At 37.1% G+C, this 23,278-nt stretch overlaps 2 protein-coding genes across 6 annotated transcripts in view; both read right to left on the reverse strand.

Annotated features, from left to right (window-relative positions):
* spir (spire) overlaps positions 1 to 5,906 on the reverse strand; it is a 167,671-nt gene extending 161,765 nt beyond the window's left edge. For 4 of the 5 annotated variants that reach the window (XM_053747696.1, XM_053747686.1, XM_053747708.1 and 1 more), the window contains exon 1: positions 5,332 to 5,906. In XM_053747696.1, the coding sequence (XP_053603671.1) occupies positions 5,332 to 5,596 (265 nt within the window). In that variant the 5' untranslated portion in view covers positions 5,597 to 5,906. The remainder of the gene's footprint in view (positions 1 to 5,331) is intronic. The other variant, XM_053747718.2, reaches the window with a different exon arrangement.
* A 211-nt stretch (positions 5,907 to 6,117) lies between these two features.
* Positions 6,118 to 23,196, reverse strand: mop (myopic). The gene is made up of 23 exons (XM_053747665.2): positions 23,087 to 23,196; positions 22,749 to 22,973; positions 22,468 to 22,670; positions 22,015 to 22,337; positions 21,453 to 21,626; positions 20,796 to 21,082; positions 20,104 to 20,294; positions 19,194 to 19,338; positions 18,715 to 18,846; positions 18,518 to 18,617; positions 17,935 to 18,134; positions 17,593 to 17,725; positions 17,090 to 17,263; positions 16,133 to 16,273; positions 15,196 to 15,282; positions 13,368 to 15,059; positions 12,274 to 12,713; positions 11,800 to 11,943; positions 11,343 to 11,471; positions 10,623 to 10,801; positions 9,765 to 9,943; positions 9,273 to 9,395; positions 6,118 to 7,939 (listed from the first exon to the last, which is right to left on the reverse strand). Exons 2-23 carry the CDS (start codon positions 22,833 to 22,835, stop codon positions 7,719 to 7,721), a joined length of 5,484 nt encoding a protein of 1,827 aa, XP_053603640.1. The 5' UTR covers positions 22,836 to 22,973; positions 23,087 to 23,196; the 3' UTR covers positions 6,118 to 7,718.
* Between the last annotated feature and the right edge of the window lie 82 nt (positions 23,197 to 23,278).

Raw genomic sequence — 23,278 nt, forward strand, 5'->3', positions numbered from 1 at the left:
GAATAAAGGTATACAATTTTAAAAATTAACACAATTTTTAAACTACTTATAAAAATCTTGTTAAAACATAATAAATGAAATAATTTCATCTCGCTACATCTATCAATGGAAGTCGATTATACCGGGTTCCTTGACCGACCACCGGACCATTTTTTGTGCAGAGCATTTATTGCACTTGTTCCCGTTTCCCGCAGCTATCAGAGGATCCCGTGGCTCCTAAATAGGAACCCAGCAAAATGAGCATTTGTTTGAATTATTATCACATCTTTTTCTCTCAAGGTGTAGACAGAGCCAACAGTTTTTAACTTCAATTACACGTTGATCTGGGCACTTATTCTTGGAATGGACATTCAGTCAGGTTAATATATGAGAAGAGAGAATAACTAATCGCTTATGAGATTAAAGCTTTATTCTTAGGGTAACTTTGGTTTTAGGGTAACTTTGGTTTTAGGGTAACTTTGGTTTTAGGGTAACTTTGGTTTTAGGATAACTTTAAGTTAACCTGCCCAAGACGCAGTTGGTACATTCTATGTTTTATCTTCCATGAGCAAAGAGAATAAGTCGAAATCACCTTTCATTTGTATACATATCAATACTTAATATTATGAAATGGAACAATCTGTCTGTCACCGTTTCGCGGCTAAACCGTTGGGTCGATTAAGGTGCAATTTTTAAAAATTTCAAATTTTAAAATTTGCTCAATGTAAAATGCACGATAATGTCTTACGTCCCATCGTAAAATGGCTGTAGCCATAAAATTGTAAGTATTTCTAATTAACGGAGGATTAATAATGAATAATTAACTGTGACAAGCGTAGGATTTTTCATTAGCACCCCGTAGACGTTCTTCGAATTCGTTAAACACTTAGGTTAAACACATTTCGTAATGACACGACGATTGTTTAACTACTCACTGTTACTTAATCGCATCCCAAACGTTATTTTGATGCAAGGCAATCGCAACACGGAATGATATAGGTACACTACTTTTTATCCAAAATGTATTTCTCTATGTATATTAATTTTGATTATTTATAAGTAAAGTATATATGCCTACTATACCTTTGTCACTTGTCCTAGTCCTCTTCCGCACTCCTTACTACCTATATGCAAGCAAATTTCTCAATAGTGTCGGTTAAACTTGGTATGCACTTCCGCATTTATAAATATTAAGAAACAGACAATAAAATAGAAATTCAAATTACAATACAGTTATTTAAATTGTTTCCTTGGTCCTTAATCCGAGAGCTATTAAATTTATGGACACAGAAAAGCGACAAAAGTTAATGAATGAATTAAAATGAAACAAATACCGCAAGTTGACGCAGTTATACTTACTTCATTCAGAATCTCGACACAACAATGTTGTGGGGGCCTGCTTCCCACACTTGAGAACAATACATATAAATATTGTATGCGGCAAAAACGCCGCTTGAAGAAAAACGCTCGTCTGCCGATATTTCCACAAAGATAAGTTGACTCCTAAACTCGTAAATACAATAGCTTGAGATGACACCGTTATGACAGCGGTCCATATCGAGCTATGAACTTTTTATTTGACGACCTCGATGGCGCAGTGGTAAAGTGCTTGCCTCTGAACCGAGAGGTCCCGGGTTCGATCCCCGGGTCTTGGATGTTTATCTATATATGTATATGTTATAAAATATAGTATCGTTGAGTTAGTATCCCATAACACAAGTCTCGAACTTACTATGGGACTAGCTCAATCTGTGTGATTTGTCCTAATATATTTATAATATTTATTTATATTTATTATTTATTGTCTTTACAGTATCCATCTATGAAAATAGTGGTAGTAAATTTAAAAACTTTTCGCAAACTTAATTTAAAACATTTAATTGACCTTGTTCATTTTTACACTTGTTATTACTTAGCTTAGCTGGTACATTTTGCTTCGAGCGCACTATACTATGTTTCTATGATAAACTGAGCTATGTTATGTGAACTGCTATGCGAGCTAACTTAAACTAAATCGCGGTGGAGGTCGGCCTTTATTGATAAGTGCGAAACGAGATCGGTTCAATCTAATATAACGGACTGATATACTAATAAAGATGGGGTTTATCGCTTCAATGGAACTAAGTATTGCATTATTTTCGCACCTACTTACCTGATTTCGAATCGGGTTCGTCAACCTGTGACAATGGCTTTGGTATGGGCAAACAAGTACTATAAAACCTTTCTAGTTACGTAAAGTAGATGGTAATTTTCTCAAACAACTCAACTAAAAAACCCCTGGACCGATTTTGATGAAACTTCGAAAGAGGCCAATTTTCAAAGTCGCAGACGGCCGCTTGTCTAAAATTCTAGATTCAATAGAGAGGAGTTTGTGTGTAATCTTCTAAACTACTCGACCGATATCCGAATTTCTTTCATCAATATAAATCTATATTATTCTTGAGTAACACAATAGAATATCGGTAAAAACCCGGGCCGGAGAAAGACCGGCAGCAGATGCAGCAGATATATAAACATTTTATTGTATATTTCTTGAATTATATTTCCAGAAAACTGTCGCGGAAGTGACATTGACAACGTTACTAGCGGTTCTTACTATGACATAACAGTCTGAAGGCGTTTATTTTGAAAACTAACCTTGAATTCACTTAGTTTATTTACTTATTTTCAACGGTTTGTTGTTTTATAGCAATATTATATCTTTAAATAAAGGCAATGCAACAAGTAGGTAGGAAGACTTAGAAGTCAGACGCGTGTGAAGCGTGACTTTTAATTTAATAGTTTTATACCTAGTTAGATGGCGATATGTTCTATTTATCTACCCTATATACTCATTATCCATATCCATATAAAGAAATAAAGAACATGTGTCTCTCTGTAATTTTAAAATAACTGCATTTTTAAATTGCGTAGCCATCCGTATATCAACCGTATAATGACGGTCTCGTCGGAGCGTCTACTCCGTTTCTTCCTCAGCCGTAGAGCTTCGGAGCCCAGGGTCCGCTTTCCTTTCACTTTCGCGGTTTGCACTATGAACTCAATATATGTGATTGTTCCATAAAAAAATATTTATTTCGTGTGTGGAGCGGGAGGTTTTTTACATAACCGCTGTCCTGGTTACAAAATAATTGCACCTAGGTAAGTACCTACTTACGCGTACGAAAAATATTAACACAAGTTATCTATTCGAAACTAGGGCAGATGTGACGGATCTTTATTTACCGATATATGCTCGTATAGCTGTGTAGCTATACGTATAGCTCAACCAATTAAATGAGTTTCGCTTGAGGAGTGACAGGCGCGGGGAGTTGGTGACACAAAGAGGATAGAGAGGGTTTCACTCTCTCTCTCTGATTCCTTTTCATCAGCGCTGGCTGACTGCTGAGTCATGCGCAGGTTTTTTGGACATCTGGAACTTGAAGAAAGGGCCCTATCATAAGAATATGCCACAAAATAGTGTATACGCTTTATGTAGACCTAACTTAACATCATCAAACAATCATTTATTAATACCGTGGCCGTTTCCACATTCACCAACAGACCATAAATCATCAACTGTAGAAGAACGATAAATCTATGTACTGTAATAGTACTTCGCAAATAGGTCACGATATGCTTAATAAAAATCGCATCAGGCACAAATTGAAACTGGAAAACAATGAGCCGAGATATATGAAGATTGGTTGACTGTCGACATCGCCGTAAATATTGCTTCGATAAATTTAAATTTTGTAGTGTAGTTCCCGTCCTAAAATAAAACCACACCATATTGTCTTATGGATATCGTATAAAGTGACCAAGGCATGAAAACAGCTGATAGGCAAGCGCCCAACCCAAGAAGTGTTGACATGCGCCAATGGTCTGTACAACTAGGGATGCCAACGTCCGAGTGAAGTACAGATGAAAATGTAGGAAAGCGGACCCTGTGCTCCGACGCTCAACGGCTGAGGAGGAATCGACAGAACGCTCGGATGAGAGAGAGAGATTTGAAACTTCAAAAACGTTTAAATAAAGCAGATGCTTAAAATTAAGCAGACCCTACGCTTAGCCGCATCACAGCCGCAGCCGGGAATGACACCGGCAAGACACTCAGATTCGAGAGAGACATTGCTTCGAAAGAGTAACGAACATTTCCACAGACTTTCTCATAATATCAGTAGAGTAAGACTTGATTTTATGCCTGGTCATAACTCTCACGGGAGATGTCTTCATTTCTCTTTTATTGTTATTTTCTAAAGCAATTTCCCTTTTCTCATTTCTATTCCATATATCGTTTGACCCTTTTTGATCTGATACACAATATGCACAGATTAATAATACATATTGTTGACCACCTCCTTGGTACTGTCGTCACAGCCGTCGGCAGTATTTAAGTTAACACTGTTGTGTCCACAAGCTCCTAACGTTACATACTAAATTTCAAATTGAAATAGTATAGAGCGTCGGGAGCGACGCGCTCCACACGACTACTAATAAGTCGGTCGCTAATTGACGTCGAATAAAAAACTGCTGATTAATTGCTGATAGGAGAAAAATTGTCGTAGGTACGTTGATATCGCAAGGTCATTAACAGTAATTATTATTTATCGAATATGTTTTATCATAATACTCTCATAATCAATACCCCGTAATTATTGTGCAAACTAATTATAAAAGGCTATAATATATAATATAAAAGCACTCATCAAGCATCAAATTCAGCTGGAAATAGCAGGGGAGAAGTTACATAAATTATTCACACATTCCTGACTACGTCCAGTTTTGGAGGTAATTATTAAAAAGTTATACCTAGTTATCCACGAACTTCTCCCCACGATGTGCAGATCATAAAAGTCGATAAAGGAAGGCGAGGAATTCGTTGCTATGTAAATACGCGATAGAACGTTAGGGAAACGGGACTTTACGACATGCGTAAATCGGAAATTAACAAATGTGGAGCACACAGGTTGTCATGTTTTTCCATTCAAGTCATCATGACTGATAAGAGTGATAAACGTTGAGCGTTGGATGAGATCGTAAGTATTCCGCACATTTCAAAAAGAAATTTCCTCGCCAAATGATAAGACCTAGATTCTTATTATTTAACTAATATGAAAATACTACAATATATAATGTGTTCTATTTCAAATTTCTGTTTTACAATAGCAGATTATATTTAGATCCTGACCTAAGATAAGGGGTCGATATGGGGTCAAGGTTGAGTGCGTTCAATACTCGTAGGAACGAAGCATTCTCACGCCTCACGACAGCTCTGTGGATATCTTCTAGTTCGTACGCTTTATAGATGACACCAAAAGCCTATTGGATCATTGCTTTGTACAAGAAGTCATGGCTAGTGAAAAAAAGACTTACCTCCTGGATGCAGTAGGGTGCTCGGATGCACGCTACCGTCCTTATGCAACAGGACGTGCCTTGGCTCCGTCGCCAAGTAGCAAGTGGAACCTTCCGCCAAACACTTCTGGAAGCACCTCGCGGCCTGGTAGAACAGAGCCCAGGCGTGCTCCTCGCTGATCGTGGAGTTGAACGCCTGCAGGATCTGCTGCAGGGTGATGCACTCGGCGGCGTCCAAGGAGAACACCGCGCCGCCGCCGGCGGCCCCGGCTTCCTTGCGCATCATCGCGCTAACCACCCGGGGGCTTTAACATTTCATAAAATTCACAACACTGCGACAAATCGATCGCTTCACCAGTTCACACTAGAATTTTTTTTGGTAGATCTCTTTTATTATCATTTAAACATAATTAAATTCTGCGTGTTATTGTCACCGTTCCCCCCGAAACGTCACTGTCATTTGTTCACAATGTGGGTGGTTGTGTTTTTTTTTTATGTTTGGGTAGGATCGCGATCGCGAGCGCGCGTGCGCGAGCGAGGTTGGACGATACGTGTGACACGTGTAGTATCGACGGCGCAGTAGGCCCGACTGGCGCGCAAACTTCTCGCCGCAGCCTCCGTACATTTGAGATGCGCCCGTCTCCGGAAACATTTCCTATTATCTTCTGCATCCTGGGTGCATTTATGCGTTACTTATTACCGATTTTTATCACTGCCCCTTTCCAGTAGTGAGAGTTATCAATTACTATCACTGCTTCTAATAGACGCCGGCGTCAATACGCGATAAGATACAAATAAAACTTCGCATTCAGTCGAATTTACTTTATTGAGTACACTAATAAATATCAACAGCTACTGTATAACTAAAAATTTTGTTACCCAAAATGCTAATACTTCAGTTTTAATCTATTTTGTATTCTATCAAGTTTTACAAATAACATAAAATAGAATTACAGAAATAAATGATTCAAGTAACATGAAAATATCGGAATGTAACTATCCTAATTTATAATAACGATTATTTTAATACAAAACGGTCGTTAACAATACCACTCAGTCACAATTCCCAAATATTAAAATCGATTTATTCATTTCAATTTTAATTATCTCAAGCCTCTTATATGTCAAATAATGCAATTTCCGTTAAAACCAAAAGTCCTATCAAAGCTGCGATCCTATTGGGCAAACTATACATATAATATGTGATTGCAATTTACCACATTTTAAAATATGTTTGAAAACCATATTTATTCCGTAGAAGTCTGAGATCTATATATATGTCATAAGAATTATAAAACCTTATACGCATAAAATAATTATGAATAATATTTTTTTAAATCTAAATTATATTAAATCCACCAATCAATATTATCTCCTCCTAATAGTCATTACAATAAAAATAAATTATAATTAAATGCATAATTAGGCATGTAAAAAAACCATACAATTTTGTTAGGAATTGAAAAATGGTGGAATACTTTAGATTATCACAAAAGTTAAAAATGCACTGAGTGTGATTGGTTTTCATTGTATTGCTATCATTACGTCGGCGATAAACTCAAAAACAGCTACCGATGCAGCATTTTCTTCTTCGTATCGGTAATAAAATATATATATCACAATATATATCAATAACCTATCAAAAACTCCAATTATTAATTATCTAAAACCCCAGCGCGAACAGAAAAAGGACAAACGTCAGAATTTTTGTAATACTATAACAAGTTATTCTATATAAGCGTTACATAATCAGTGGCTCAATGGTACTCTCAAGTTTTATATTTTTAAACTTGGAAAAAAAATTGCAAATTCAAACACTTTGCCACTATAATCGAAAATAATACTTATACATACTCGTCATATTGTTAAAATTATCACAAATGTTTTATTTCTGTTCGCTCTTGCTTTTTTTTTTCATTATTTTGTGAGCTTTATAATTCATGATTAATAAGAAGCGGTGGTGGTGTAATGGTTAAGACGCCCGCCTGTGGATCGAAAGGTCCCAGGTTCGAATCCTACTCGTGCCACATGAGTTTGTATACCAATCTGACTCATGCTTCCGGAAGGAAAGCATAGTGAGGAGATCTAGTATAGTAGTTTTCATCGACCACGACTTACTTCCGGTAAAGGAAAACATCGTGAGGAAACCTGCACACTGGTTGATTAACTTGTGTGTGAAATGGAGAAGGCAATGGCAAACCATTCCATTAATAATGCTAAGAAAGTTGTTGTGTTTCATTCCACGTAATAACCACGACCCTCAGCCATGAGGAATACGACCACGAAGAGAATATGACTCAAATTTTCTGCTACAGTAAATAGTGTTATCAGGATAAAATAGACCAAGATAGACTACACTATAACAATAATACTTATAAATTTACAAAATCCAATATAAAACACGTTGCTCATTTCTTCTTCAAGCTCCACAGGGGATCTAAAAAGTTGAGTGGGTCTTTCATGTCCCCGCTTTTGAGTCCTGGAGACTGTTTCATCTCCTCGAAAGATTCCCGGGAGAATTTGCCGCGTTGGCCGGTAGATGTCGTGGTGGGGGGGTTGGGGGTGACGGGGGGGAGGACTGCGGCTCCGGACGGGACGGACACAGCCTCGCCGTTGAACGTGGTGGTACCTGTTTGAGGAGTTTAAGTCAATATGCTGTGTTGGCATCTCGTCTTGTCATGAGAAGGAATTTTTTAAGGACTTACGGAATGTAAACTTCAGGTTCTAGTTTCAAAATTGCTATTATTCATTAAATTAGAAGCTGTAAAAGACATTCTAGAGTTATAGATATATTACAATAGAAAAAAAAACAGGTTTGCGTGAATATAACATTTAAGACGGCGCACAACCGCGCACTGGCGTCACTGTGGCAACTTGGTCTAAATGAAAACTATAATACTTTTTAATACAATCCTTTATTTTGTGTAATTTGCATAGATTTTTTTTTACACTAAGCGAATAAATAAAATAAATTGATAAATGTGATGATGGCGCTAGTGTGCGGGCATGCGCAGCCTTAACGACTGTAATTAGGAAAATAAATGTTATGCCTACATATTTTAGAATACTATGACTGATAAAACCTGCACTGCACACATACATGAAGATGTATGCGTTGGAAAAAAGTGAACCCACGACCTCATAAATGGAACAATGCTTAGTTCAATACATCGCTTGATCGATACATCACCATGCTATTATAATAAAACATTGCCATGTAAACTGAAGTGATGTAGAAAATTTAAACTCTATTTTATCCTACTAATATTATAAATGCGAAAGTTTGTGAGGATGAATGTGTGTGTGTGTGTACGTTTGTTACTCTTTCACCCAAAATATACTGGACGGATTGTTATAAAATTTGGTACACAAGTAGAATATAACTTGGAATAACACATAAGGTACTTTTTATCCCGAAATTCCCACGGGAGCGAAGTCCCGGGGCGCAGCTAGTAAATCATACTAATAATACGCTATTATTTAGTTACCGGGTACAGGATGGTATAGGTGAAAATATAAAAGCAGCTGTTCCATACAAATCTAATACCTAAGTTGAGGAAAATGTATGGTACATATACAAATACACCTGACTTTTTCACGATTTCTGGGTTGTTCCCATAGAAAAATTGTTAAGTACGGACTGAGCATGCAGACAAAAAGTTCCTAGTGTATAACTAGTTGTTCGCCGCGAACACAAAAAAATGTTGTTGTGTTGTTGACAAAATTGTGAATATTTCAAAAACGACTTAACTTTAAAGTATGTAGGATCTGTCAATATATATTATCATACATACCTTTTAAATTTCATCAAAATCAGACCGACGGTTCGAAAGTTATCGTGTTACAAACGAACAAACATACATACAAAAATGTATAAAAAAGTTTTGCCCCAATTTTACTTATAGACCTCGCCAACTTCGCTCGCTCGGTCAAAAAGTCCCCCTGTATAAAATAACACTTACCGGAGCAAAGCACGCCTTGTACGTAGAACAGAGCCGTTCTGTACGCGTCCGCCACGTACTTGGTATCTTCCAGCACGTTACTCCTGTGCTTGCACAGGTTCCTTAGAGCTTCGTCCAGTAATTCTGAAACAATGTGGAGATTTAGACATCTTAAATTAAGATGATAGATATATTCCATAACATTAAGATTCTGAAGAACTGTAGATTTTGTAAAGTGTTATTCAGCCCTAGTATAGAAGCACTCTATATCCTCCGGTGGACGAGGCAAGTAAGGGACACGTAACCTTGGTAGCTGATAGGCAACAGTAGCATCCCAAGGTCGTCAGATAGGCGGGCGGTTGTAAAATCACAGCCGAATCTTTAAAAAATACGGCTATTTTTGTACGCTGATTCCAGGCTTAGGGGCTACACAACCCCGAACGCAATCGGGCACATAGCGGTCGATGTATCGGTAACAATAAAGAACAGCACACACATTCCCACATTTCCCACCTGTGAGGCCGGTGCCGCCGGCGCGCACCTCAGCCAGCAAGCTGAGCACCGCGCACAGCAGGGCGCTGCGCCCCCCGCGGCCTTGCAGCCACGCGCCGCGCAGCTGGTTGCTGAGCCGCCCGGTGTATGTCTCACTGAGCACCTTGTCTGCTAGGAGGACTAGAGGCGAGCACACGATTCTATAGAAAAAAAAATATTTTGTACCCTACTACTAAAAATAAAAAAAAACTGTGAAAAAGACTTTTCACTTGACTCCTATTATCTCCTATAAATACTAATATTATAAAGAGAATTTTTTTTTATTTTTGTTTGTAACTAGTAAACTAAAAAACTACTGGCACTGATGGAGTAACATGGTCTACTTTTTTATTACGGTTTTTTTTACCCGAGCAAAGTCTGGGCGAGACGCTAGTAATATATAAAATCCGAAGGAAAAATTGAAGCTAAGCAAAAGGGAAAGGAAAGCCAAGAAGGGCGTTCATAGATTAAATAAAAGACAAGTCAAAAGTATTATCGTATAGGGGGGTACAATCTATAGCATAGATGTATGGAAAATAGACTGATAGAATGAAGAATTTCAGGTCAATCGGTTGAAGATATCTGCTTCAAACTTCTTCTTGAGTAACAAGATTCCACCCGAACCAACAAACAAACAAACAAACAAACAAACAAACAAACAAACAAACAAACAAACAAACAAACAAACAAACAAACAAACAAACAAACAAACAAACAAACAAACAAACAAACAAACAAACAAACAAACAAACAAACAAACAAACAAACAAACAAACAAACAAACAAACAAACATACATACATGCATAAATTCATCAGAACCTCGTTAAATCGATACATACTTGGCAGACAACCCGTTGATCTGATAATGCGATACTGGCAACACAGTGTTCCCACTCGCAATACTTAGTTTCCTCTCGGTCCAGTGCACAGTGGTCGTCACATCGTCCAATGTCACCTTCAGTCCACGGAACTTCATGGACTGGCCTTTGGCGGTGGGCCAGTAGGATATTCCTTGCATCTAGAATGAAGAGTTACTGTTCGTATGAAGATGTTTTTTTTTTATTAGAGCAAACTCTAACTCTAGAGTGCAGTCTTCGCTGGCACGACAACTCTTGCGCAAACCAGTAAATTACATAGGTAAAATTTTACCCATGTAATTGAGTATGTTATTACACTGTACTTTTGTATGTAATTATACTGTAATGTTTAATTGTATGTAATTATACTGTAATGTAGAACCAGTAAACTGCTTCTATCCCGGCACCAAAGAAGTGCTGGCTTGAAGTCGTCAAGGATGACATGTCAAGTTGTCAAGGGTCTGGGAGCGAAATAAAAATTCCGGGTGCTACTCTCCCCGCGTAGATTGTAAAATCAATGGAAAATGCTATAAACTGGAGATTCTTCTCTGCTAGCAACCTCTCATTATTGATTTACTGGTGGAATTTGTTCCATAAACCCATCATACAGCTAAACGTAGCCTTCCAGTTTCCTCGTAGCTCAGTCTACCTCGTAAGGGATAAAGACGTAATACTCTAAACTTAAAGAATGAGATTACTTACTTCGATTTCAGTTTGCAAACAGACTATACATTTGATCTTGTACTCTAGCACCGCTTTCCAGAAAGTTCCATTTTCTTCTTCCGAAGGTGAATTTGATACCACTAAAGGAATACACCAAGGCGTCAATTGCTGAAAGTAAATATCTACTGTGAATTTCCTTATTTATACTATATTGATTATTATAAAAACAATTAATTACCTGACGGCTGGAGCATAAGGACCTCTCCTTATGGTTGACTTAATCGAATATAAAAAAATTGTTAAAAAAATATAATTACTAATGTAATGTAAAGATCTACTACTACTAGATGGGTAACCTAAAATTATACTGAACTGCTATGCTTCTCTTATTTGATGAATAAGCAAAAATTTGAGCAGTTAAAAGACGCTTGACGCTTGTCTCTTGACGAATCTCTTGACCTATCAGTCGTAGTTACCTGAAATATTGCGTACTGACCTTATAATAAGAAGCATTGATATAAGCTTCGGAGTCGGATTTCAAGATCAGTCTAGAATCATCGTAAGGCACTACTTCCGTCACGATGTTGCCGCCACAGTGCTCCATTGCTATAGTCTTCGATCTCGTCATGTTCTCTTTGCTCTACAAAATAAAGCTCAATTTTGTTAAACGAAAAACAAAAACAAATTGTTGAATAACCTTAAAATTACATTATGTTAGCAAATCTTATCGTGAATACATAAGGTTCAATATCCTATGGCAATATAGTCGACACATTATACACCCTAAGAACGTATATTACGGCGTCTAGTGGTGTACTACAGTTCTCCATCGCTATAATCATTGATCTCGTAATATTCTTTATGCTCTAAGAAATAAAGCTTAACTTTGTTAAACAAAAAATAACTTAATGTTAGTAAATCTTATCGTGAACACATAAGGCTCAATATCCGACACATTATAAAGGCATACCTGTACATCTTGGAACATCTTCCATTTTGAATCCAACACGGTCAAACCCCCTTGCGTGACATTGGTCAAGGAGTCCACCAACATTTGCAAATTCTTCACACCCTGTGTAAACTTATTCAACAAACTAGGATCTGAAAAAATGTCCCTTTTCGCTGGTCTTTCTATAACCTCTTCTTTAGGCACTGGTTTAGGTACCACCGCTGTTTTGGGCACAACCGCTTGCTTTTTTATTGCGCTCTCACTGATCTGTGGAACTTTAATCTCCGGTTGTAAAGGTTTATATTCCACTGTAAAGTCTATGTCTGATAGGAGATCGAATACTGATTCGTCATTTTTTTCTTCTTCCTTTTCAACTTTAGGCGTTTCAGGCACACTTTCAGTCACTGGTGCTGTATTTTGCTCAAAATTTGGCTGTGCCATCTCTTCCTTTGGCGTCGTCACTGAAAAGGAAATATAAAATAAATAAAACACGTGAAATTTTTAGAAACATTTATTTTAAGTATAAGTTAGTTACAATAAGATAGAAAATACATTGATAGAAATATAGTTGTTCGAAACATATAGCATTATAAATTTAATTAATTTGTTAGCCACTTTGCTATGCCAAAATATACTTTACAAAATTAGTACATATACTTTTAGTATTAGGGATTAAAATAACTTGTACAATATTTGAATGATTATAATGAAATGTGTTAATACTATGCCAATGTGCATATAAATAAACTCATATCACTGTATAGTAATATATTTCAAGGACGATAAAGTGTCCGATTAAAATTAGGAGAACAAATAGATATAGATACTCTAAAGTAATGCATAGTAATAACGTTCCAGTCTAATATCAAACGCAGTCTTCCACAATATAATAGAAATACAAATTCCATCACAGATTTATAAAATAAAATCAATATTCCATAGACACACAAAATGGTAATTTTAAACATTACTCATGACATTTCAATAAGTATATCTATATGTACAAATTTTATTTCAAAAATGTCGAGATTCCGACCACTTATGAAATCGCTAGACCTAAAATGTGTTAAAATGCTTTCCAAGTACAAATCAAGAAAGTTACTATTAACTCTTACCTTGGTTGTTAGTAAACGTGACATTCGTATCTTGCGCTTGCCCTGACTGCATATAAGTCGACTGATTCATATTGGCACCATAATTTGTCGACACCGGTTCTGCTTGCGTTACTACTTCATTTGGCTGCATTGTAGTATTAGTCTGATATCCGTAAGGGGTATTATAATACATCTGATCGCCTTGTTCTACCTGTTGTGGTACCACTTGAGGCGCTTCTGAGGGCGACTGTACTGTATCGCAAGCACCAGCACCAGCACTCGTGTAAACTCCTTGAGCAGCCCAATTTGCACCTTCCGTCATAGCCTGAGGATTCACATTGCTTTGGCCTTGATTCGTGTACCCGGTGTACGAATTTTGAGATCCATAGTTGTAATCGTATGTTCCAGTTGCCGGGTTATAGTTATAACCCGGATGGTTTTGGAAGGTCTGAGCATAGTTTGCGGATTGGTCAGTGAACTGGTACGTGTTATTTGGTTGCGTATTTTGTTCAGTCGGGGTGTATGTCGACGTTGTAGTGGGATATGTTTGAAAGTTTGAATGGAATGGGATTGTAGTAGAAGATAAGGCTTCGCCAGTCACGTGGGACTTTATGGGCTTGTCGTAAGCATCTAATTGGGATAAAATTGCGGGATCTAAGTAATTGGCATCTTGTCCAGGTACAACATTATATGGTGGCACCATAGCAGCTGGATTTGGCAAAATTTCTGGATTATTGGGAATACCAACTGGGATATTTGTGACATTTTGGGGAACTAAGCCGGCCGGGTCAGCCACACCAGCAGGATTGGCCATGTTAAAGTTATTAGCCATATTTACGGCGTTACCTGCATTTATTGGTGTAACCGCTAAATTTGGATTAACGGAGTGATTGACCATAGGGTTATTCATAACACTAGTAGTTGATGTGACTATACTTTCGGGATTTGCATAAATAGAGTAAGCTTGAGACATATGACCAAAGTTCGAAAAGTCTGTGCTGCTGTAAGCAGTTGAGGTGCCAGCGTTAGGCTGTTGCATGCACTGAGGATCAGTACTGTATGGGTAATTCAGGGAGTTGTATTCATTAGGGATTTGCGACTTCGTCATATTCGTGTTATAGTTTTGCGGTGCATGACTGTAAGTGGTCATATTTTGTGTCGCATTTTGCGGATATTGAACGCTGTAGAACGTCTCAGAATAATCCTGTCCGTAATTACCCGGTTCTTTCGGAGCGGACACGTGCATCTGAGCGAAGTTGGTGTTAAATTCCTGGTTTTGTGGCGTGTACTGCTGCGACACAGATGGGTTCTCGGGAATCGTGGCCATTTGATTGACCGGATTATACGGATCAGTATATGTGCCGTATTGCGATGTAGTAGGTGCCATATTGGCTTGGCCGGCGTTGCCGTAGGATACAGGGTTTTGGGAGTCTGTGACGATTGTGCTATTGTTTTGAGTGGCGGAATAATAGGGGTTAGAATAAATTTGTGGATCGCCAACTGGACTGGCGTACTGCGATGGAGTGTAGGATGTGCTATAGTTGAATTGTTGTTCTTCGGGCTTTTCATACGAATTTTTCATGTATCCATAGCTGGTGGTAGGGGCATAAGAGTCAGGTTCGCTTGGCGCGTACGGTGAGTTGTATCTTATATAAGGATTTGGGTTTTGGGCTCCTGGTACCACGCCATCGGGCATTTGGGCTACATCCGAAGCTGAAAGAAGTATAGGCATGTGAAATTTATAGCAGAACCTTTCCACTTTTTCTTCTCCACTTCGCACGGTCTTCGACATTCATAGTTGTAAGATCATAAAATCGATTCTAAACATACTTAAGAGGAAGAGACCTACCTTCAGATCCAAGTGGCGCAGGCCTCACTGAAGTCGGGTAAATAGACTCTGGATAGTAAGTATCTGGCACAACGGGTTCGATTTGTGCTGTAAAGTTTTCAATTAATTAGCTTTTGCCAACATCACTAAAAAATATAATCAAGAATATTTTTTTATAGATGAGAAATTTAACTGGAGTACGAATTCACGCGCTTTTTTATTTTTGTAAATTGTTATGATTTTCAGTCTTTCAAAGCCTTCCAAATATATAAATAGGAAAACTAAAGAAGGAAGATTAAATGAGTAGAAGTAAAGCTATATATATATATAAGAGAATTAATTATTATAATGAAAATTAAAATGGTGAATTCTTGAGCACAATGGATTAAATTCAACGTAACAAATGTGAGACATAGATGAGACGAGTCGCACTCATCTTGAACAAGTTTATTTGTTAGATAAATAAAAAAAACTACTTTCAATATTCATTTCGCTACAACTTATGAAAGGCCGAACCGATTTTCATAAAACATGGCTAAGAACACTAGGGATAAAATTATCGATGACACAAAAAAACTGAACGAAAATCGGTGCATCCGTTTGCGAAAGGTCTACTACTTTTGACGACCTCGGTGGCGCAGTGGTAAAGTGCTTGCCTCTGAATCGAGAGGTCCCGGGTTCGATCTCCGGTCGGGTCATGATACCGGCCCAAGTCTTGGATGTTTATCTATATACATTTATTTGTTATAAAATATAGTATCGTTGAGTTAGTATCCCATAACACAAGTCTCGAACTTACTTTGGGGCTAGCTCAATCTGCGTGATTTGTCCTAATATATTTATTGTCATAATATATATTTATATTTATTTACTAGACCGAAATTATAGTATACTTTTCCATCAATAATAACACGTGAATGACGTATGTTTTATTGTTAGGTTGTTCCGAGTCCCTCACCTGCAGGTATCCTGGCAGCGAGCGCCCTGTTCTTCATATATGGAAGATAATCCTTCAGCTTCCGTGACCCTGTGGTTGGCGGCGGTGACTCCGATATCTTTGTGGAGGGAGCCGCGGATGTGGTGGGCACGGAAGTCGGAGCTGATTGTGGAACAAATTGAAGACATTTATTCAGAAATTAGACTTTCACAGGCACTTTTTATTTCTCACAAGCTACAAACTTCTGAACATTTGTGTTTAGACACAAAATAATCCATACTTCCATATCCAATTCTAATATTATAAATGCGAAAGTACGTCTGTCACGCTTTCACAGCTAAACCGCTGCCGCTGGGCCGATTTTGATGTAATTTGGAATACACATAGTTAATGACCCGGGCGGCTAGTAATAAATAATAACAAATCATCAGTCCAGTTGGCATAGTAATAGAATTGAAATAAATTAATTCTTTTTCACAAGCATGGCGTAGTAAGAAACAACGAACTTCCACGATTTTAAGTTGTTAGACAAATAAAAGTGTTTTTTTTTAAGTATTGCGAAATATACTGAAAAACTTTTACCGATTATTTCGACTTTGATTTTACAACGACAATAAATATAGTCCGAACTGAAAAAAAAACATTGTAATAATCAGCTATTTTTTTTGTTTGTGTTGGTTGTGGAAAAGACATTGTACGCCGACCACATTTAAAATGGAATATGGTTTCCTTACAAAATACCAAGAACAAAAAGAAAATATAATGTCTTTTAGCAAAAGTTACTCAGCCTAATGAAGGATTAATAATCACAAATCAATATTATTGTTTAATACAATTTGTTTACTTTCATTTGTTTTGGTAAACGATGTGTCTTCTTGTCACATTAGAACTTAATTTCTTATATGTGTTTGTGTTGAATGTAGTATGTATTCACTGTAATTGGTGTTACAAATAAATAAATAATCAGCTGTTTCTCACCTTTAGAAGACTGCTTGGCCAACAGCACCGTTCTCTCTTCGTCTTGCACTTGGCAGATTCCTCTCAACCTATTCAGGGTGGTGCTCATGTTGTGAGACAACTTCTTGTAAAACTCTTGCCCCTTTTGAGACTTTCCGAGTAGTTCTTCGTACGTATCGTAAGATGTTATAAGCGCTGGAAGTGAAATAATTACTAAAACTTGATCGAGTGGAAGAAATTCCTGTCCGAAGTCCGTACTTGCACGTGCCAATTTTTTACTGATTTCTTTCCATGTATTTTCTTGTGTATGTAGAGATTGTAAACACAATCCGATAGCAATGATGATACTTTTTATAATTTCAGTGAAGATATTACTAAAGAAGATTGAATATGGCTTATTTGATAGGTGGTTTCGGTGAGTAACTAATGAAAAATCTTCAAAAGTCAGTTTAAATGTTACACAAAAGTATATTTTCTTGGAAGTTGCCTTGTAATAAAACCTAAATTATTTTTTTTATTCTTACCATTGATCAGTCCCTCTCTTTTCCTCAGAACTTCAGTCAGCAATCGTCTGGATTCACCGTAACTCGCGTAGAGGGACGTCAGTCTGTTTATTATGTTTTCCTGGGCGGCTAGGTTTTGTTCAATTATTTTAACCTAAGAAATAAAAAAGCTATATAATAAACAATAAACACATTGAACATTTAATTTCAGAATCATCATCTTTAGATTATTGCGTGTTTCTCATGTTTCTCTATACCCCACTTGAGTATGAAGTTTTTGAAAAAACCGATTACTTAGGATTTTACGAGGAAATCTCAACCTTTTGTCATTGTAATAAAGTATTAAATAAATTGCAGTATTACCTTAGGCGTGTGTTTCTCAATCTCCTGCTTGAATATCTCGTCAGTTGGTTCGGAGCTCCTGGCCAACAACTGTGCAGTGATATCATCTGACGTGACGGCTTCTCTGAGCTGCTGCACTAGGGAATCCCTTTGGGTTTGCATCTCTCGAGCTTTGCCGACGACCCGACGCATTTCTAACATAGTCTCTCTGTCTAGTCCCTCTGGATAATAAAAATATTTGGTCACAGAGGAAATAATATTATAACTAGATGGACTAATTCTTTGGAGTATGCAAAAATGTACTATAGATTGACCTTTGTAATTTTATAGAACGTATTAATTTTTGTAGTATATTCATGTGTAAATATGAATTTGTTGTCTGAATTTCCAAATATTACTTGTATTAAAGATTTTTCGTCAGTGTCAGTGAATCTGGTTTTTTTTTAATATAAATTTGTAATTAGTTATAATTAAAATATTCAGTTTTAAAATCAGTTTTTAACTACATAACACTATAAACACTAATCGTTTATTTGGTACCAGCTTAACTATATCTTTCATTTGATTTGCTGATTCAGTTTATTTGACAGAAGATGATACTTACCGATGTTTTCAACGCTGGGAATCTTAGCTTGCAGTGCTTCTAGAGGTTGGGACAACAGCCTCAGATTCGCGATATGAAGCGTCATAGCTTTATGTAGCACCTGAATCGAAAAATAGTTCAAAAACTAACACGATTGCGAAAAAAAGAAGCGTTTTTATGACTAAGTACGTAAGGTTCAAAATGTCTAGTGTTCGCACCTGGTTACTCTCGGTAGTCCGCGCATGCGCCTCCTGGTACTTGTGGTACTCCCTCGTGTACTCTGTCTGCACGAGGGACGGGGGGCGGGGGCCCATCACTTGTTGGAACTCCTTCTCTTTTTTCGTATCCTCCTGGTTGTATACAAAATTGAGAATTAAGAATGCCATATCGCCTTGATACCAACATTAGTACATAAGTACATACAACAGTAGTAAGTAATTAAGAAATTTTAGCTATTGTTTCAAAGTATTCATAAATGCAAGTACACCAAAATTTGTCACACATACATTCACCCCTATTTCTGATCTCTTGAGGGTACAAATTTAAAAAATAAGTAGAATATGTTTCGTCAATGGGTTCAACTAGGGTCTTTAACTATATTCATTTCAAATTTCATCAAAATCTAGCTGTGATAGACTTTAGCATTTATAATGTTAGTACGATGAGTTCAAAGCGCAAATTTGAAGAAATACTGCACCTGTATGAGCGCCTTGATCTCGGCTAGCATATGCTCCACCCCGCTAATTGTTTCAGCCAAACTGTTCATGGAGTCCACAAGGGTCTGTATGACCTCCTGCTTCGCGTTCATTGCTGCGCATCTGTCTACTATTTCTTGAGGTATCCTGTTGACGAATCTATATTTATGTAGGAATATTAAACGAATCTCCAGCCAGAGTGGCGTGTGAGTCCGCCTTAGAATATGACCACTCCATATCTTCCCATGGGTGTCGTATGAGGCGACTAAGGGACACACAGCCTAGGCAGCTGATAACAATAGCATCCCCAAAGAGGGACAGGCGGCCGGTTATAAAATGACAGCCGAATCTTCAAATTTTTCTATAATATTGCTTTACCACATAAAATCATAAACCAATAATTGTATGACTCAACCCAATGATATGTTTACTATGCTAAACTGTGAACTGTCGTGGCAATGTTTACCTATTTTTGTTTATCTACCTTATCAGTCACAGACCGATACGTGAGAGATTTGTTTTGTCCAAACGTTAAATATATGAAGATAATTGTGTAAAATTAAATAAATTTCAAGTATCCCCCATTCCCCTATAGAAGCTATAAAATAATTATATTAAACGAAACAAGGAGCACAAAAGCATGTGATCTACGTTTTTTCTTACAAGTCTTGTTAAGTAAACAATGTGATTATTATATACTTTTTAGGAAATCACTTCCGTGGTTAATGAATTTACTATACAATGTACATTGTACTGGTTTGATTGGTTCAAAAGTATTTGATTTATTTTCAACAAATTACAATAATAAGTCTTGTGAAGATTGTTTACATATTAGGGTTCGTACGTAAAAAAACGTACATTCGTACACACTTTTGCCTAATCAAGGAGCAGAGAATCATAGAGAGTACTCACTTTTGCTCATTCTGGATGACTTCCAACTGGTCGAGCTGCAGCGAGGACATGAACTCCATCAGCTCCGTGTTCTTGGCGTCCACCTGCCCCACCACGCGCCGCAACAGCTTGGCCTTCTCTTCGGAGTACATGGAGGAGGCCTCGTGAGCCCCCATCGGGACCAGCCGGGAGAATATGTCCGGGCCCGAGATCTGGAAACAAATTTATTTTCACATCACATTTCCTTGTTTGCACATACAATTTCTTGTTTCTAGGTGTCATAACAACATTTTAGATTATGTATTGAAAATAATGTAAGCCTTTACGGGTCACTTAACTACAGACAATATAACAATTAAAATTCTTTTATGTCTCATGTTGTGAAAGGGTATAAAAGTTACATTCATCTTTTTTTATTTTTATTCGATTTTTATCGAAGCTTTAATTACTTGATGCAAATATATACCAGCCTGATAGGGAAATTCCATTTTACATTCATAAATCTTAATTTCACAAACATATTTTAAAATCCCACTGCAACTAAGCAAGGAAAACAAAGGAGTTCAAACAGGCATAATACATTTTAAAGCATATAAATGTAAACCAAGCACAATAATTATGTCACTTCTTGGCATGTTTCCTTTAATGCTTTAAAAATCAATGTATTAAAAGTTTTATTAAATATTAAGTTTAAATACTCTTTATGAACTTACATCGGGATCATTGTGGTTAATCGCCAAAGCTTTAACCAAGCACACAGGTTTCAATTCACTCAACAGATCCTTGTCTGGCACCTCTTCATGGTAGATAAATTCATTCTCATTCTTGGCAGCTTTCCGTTTACCTTCAACCACGTCATTGGTGAAGGTCAATGCCTCCTGGGTGATTTGGGTGGGCTCTATGTACTTGGCGTACTTCCTGGCTTCGTTTAATTTATCCACGGCTTGTTGGTAGAATGCGACTCGCTCACCCATCTTCTGTTGCTCTTCAGCATGCATGCCTGCAATTTGTTTCAATATTGGTAGTTTCTACATAATTGACTTTTTAAATTATTCTAGTGAATGTGTACAAATTACACCCCCTAATAAAAACATATAACATATTGTGATCAGTAACTAAGTAACAACTATTTGATTAAATACATCTCTTAATAATTTCTTCCATGACAATCCTACTAATATTACAAATGCGAAAGTTTGTGAGGATGTATGTATGCATACTTGGTACTCTTTCATACAAAATCTACAGGACAGATTGCTATGTTGGTATACGGGTAGAATATAACGCACAGAGTATGTTTTATCCCAAAATTCCCACGAGAGTAAACCCCCAGAGAGCAGCTAATAAAACATAATTTTAATCACACTCACCTTGATATAAACATACAATGGAGCCAATGTATCCCAACTTGAATGATAGGTAGCGATACCAATAGTTGTATTGTTTTGTGCCAATGATTTCATGTATATTGTCACTGCCAGCTGAAGGCCCAAGGAGTGACAGGGAGTTTCGGTAGAAAAATAAAACCTGGGTAGCAACAGCACCTGTAAAAAAATGTTTAAAAAATCTCTTTTTTAAAGTATTTATTAATTTAGTATATTATGTAGGTACATATATTATCATTTGACTAGCCAATTTTTTCAAGATTACATGAAAAGCATAGCTCATAAGTAAGACCTAGTATGATAGGGACTACTACTGTTTATTTGAGTTTCTTTCAGCATTTCCTCTCAGCAGTGATTGTTACAAAATGCTAGTAGTTTGTAGCTTTTTGAGAAAAATATAAGTAGGTATTATTTTTAAAGATGATGTGTGCAAGTGCCTGTAAAACCCTAATTTCCTGATAAATGCTTTGACTTTACAACATTAACTTATACACACACAAAATTAAATTTATAGCCACATTAATCATGCTAAAAATTTTTAACTCACCAACTACACTGGGTTTTTTAGTATCCTGAATACTTTTATCAAGAATACATTCCTGGGCCTGGGCAAAGCATATTTCCTGGAACATCCTCATGATATCTGAGGACAGATCTGACCCCTGAGGCTGTGGATATTGTTCTCGGACATACTGGAATGCCCAAGCAGCATTCTGGTACCTAGTGCATGCTGTCTTGAGGCTGTCTGCAGTTGTACGGGGCTCTGATGCCGCTAGTTGTGTAAGGAGGACACCAATATTGTATAAAATGCTTGCCATTTCAAAACGCAAGTCTGCAAGTGAACAGTTTATGCTGGCATAGATGTCCTTCCTAAAAAATGTTGTAAAAAACATAAAGGCCATGTCAAGGAGTACTAAAAGTAAATTGATAACTGATGTGTTGTGCTGAATCATATTTGTTAATCAGTGTTTGTACCAATAAAAATGGAGGTAGTGCTTACCAGACAAAAGTACAAGCGGCAGGTTGTCCTTTAGCCATTGGAAAACGGCTTTGGATCGCACGTAGCTGGCAATAATATCTGTTCATAGCGCTAAGACCCGCCGCGTCACTAGTGGGCCTCACGGCTGCTGACCGTAGCCCTTCAAGCTGATGCATCTCATTGCTGTAACTGTCTGGATCCTCTCGATAAACTTCAGCTATATACTGATGAAAAAAAAACAAAAGCATTAGACAAAGACAAGCCAATCTAAAACCCTGATAGAGATTAGAAGACCTATTTACCTGTTTCAGTTTAGGGCCGAAATGAGTACTTTCGGGACTCGACTTCAGCTCAAAATTGAGCATAGGTAATTTTGGTACAGCTTCCATGTTCTTCAGACTTAAATTTAGCCGAAAAACTAAGTATTCACATCAAACAATTTCATCACAAATTGGCTTATTTCTCGACTGTCAGTCACAGAACAAACAGAACTACGAGTGAATGAAATGTCAAAATCATACCGCAGACTGTAGAGAGAAAATAATTTCAATTGAGACATAATGAAAATGTATGGATTAACAATAACTATAATTTAAAAAATGCTTATTACAAAAAGTGGCCAAATACAAGTTATACTTGCCTACTACATATTTGCAAAAAATATATTTTTTATAGTATTATTTTAGATGCTTAGCTTCAAGGGCATGAATTAAACTTTGGAAAAACTAACTGAAAATCTACTATGGATGGCAAAAGACCGTGTAAAATAGTGCAAAAATGGAGTAGGACAGTGAACCAAGCAACAAGCAACCGGGAACAGAGAAAGATAAAA

This window comes from Plodia interpunctella, chromosome 1 (assembly GCF_027563975.2).
Source record: "Plodia interpunctella isolate USDA-ARS_2022_Savannah chromosome 1, ilPloInte3.2, whole genome shotgun sequence".
Classification (NCBI taxonomy): Eukaryota; Metazoa; Arthropoda; class Insecta; order Lepidoptera; family Pyralidae; genus Plodia; species Plodia interpunctella.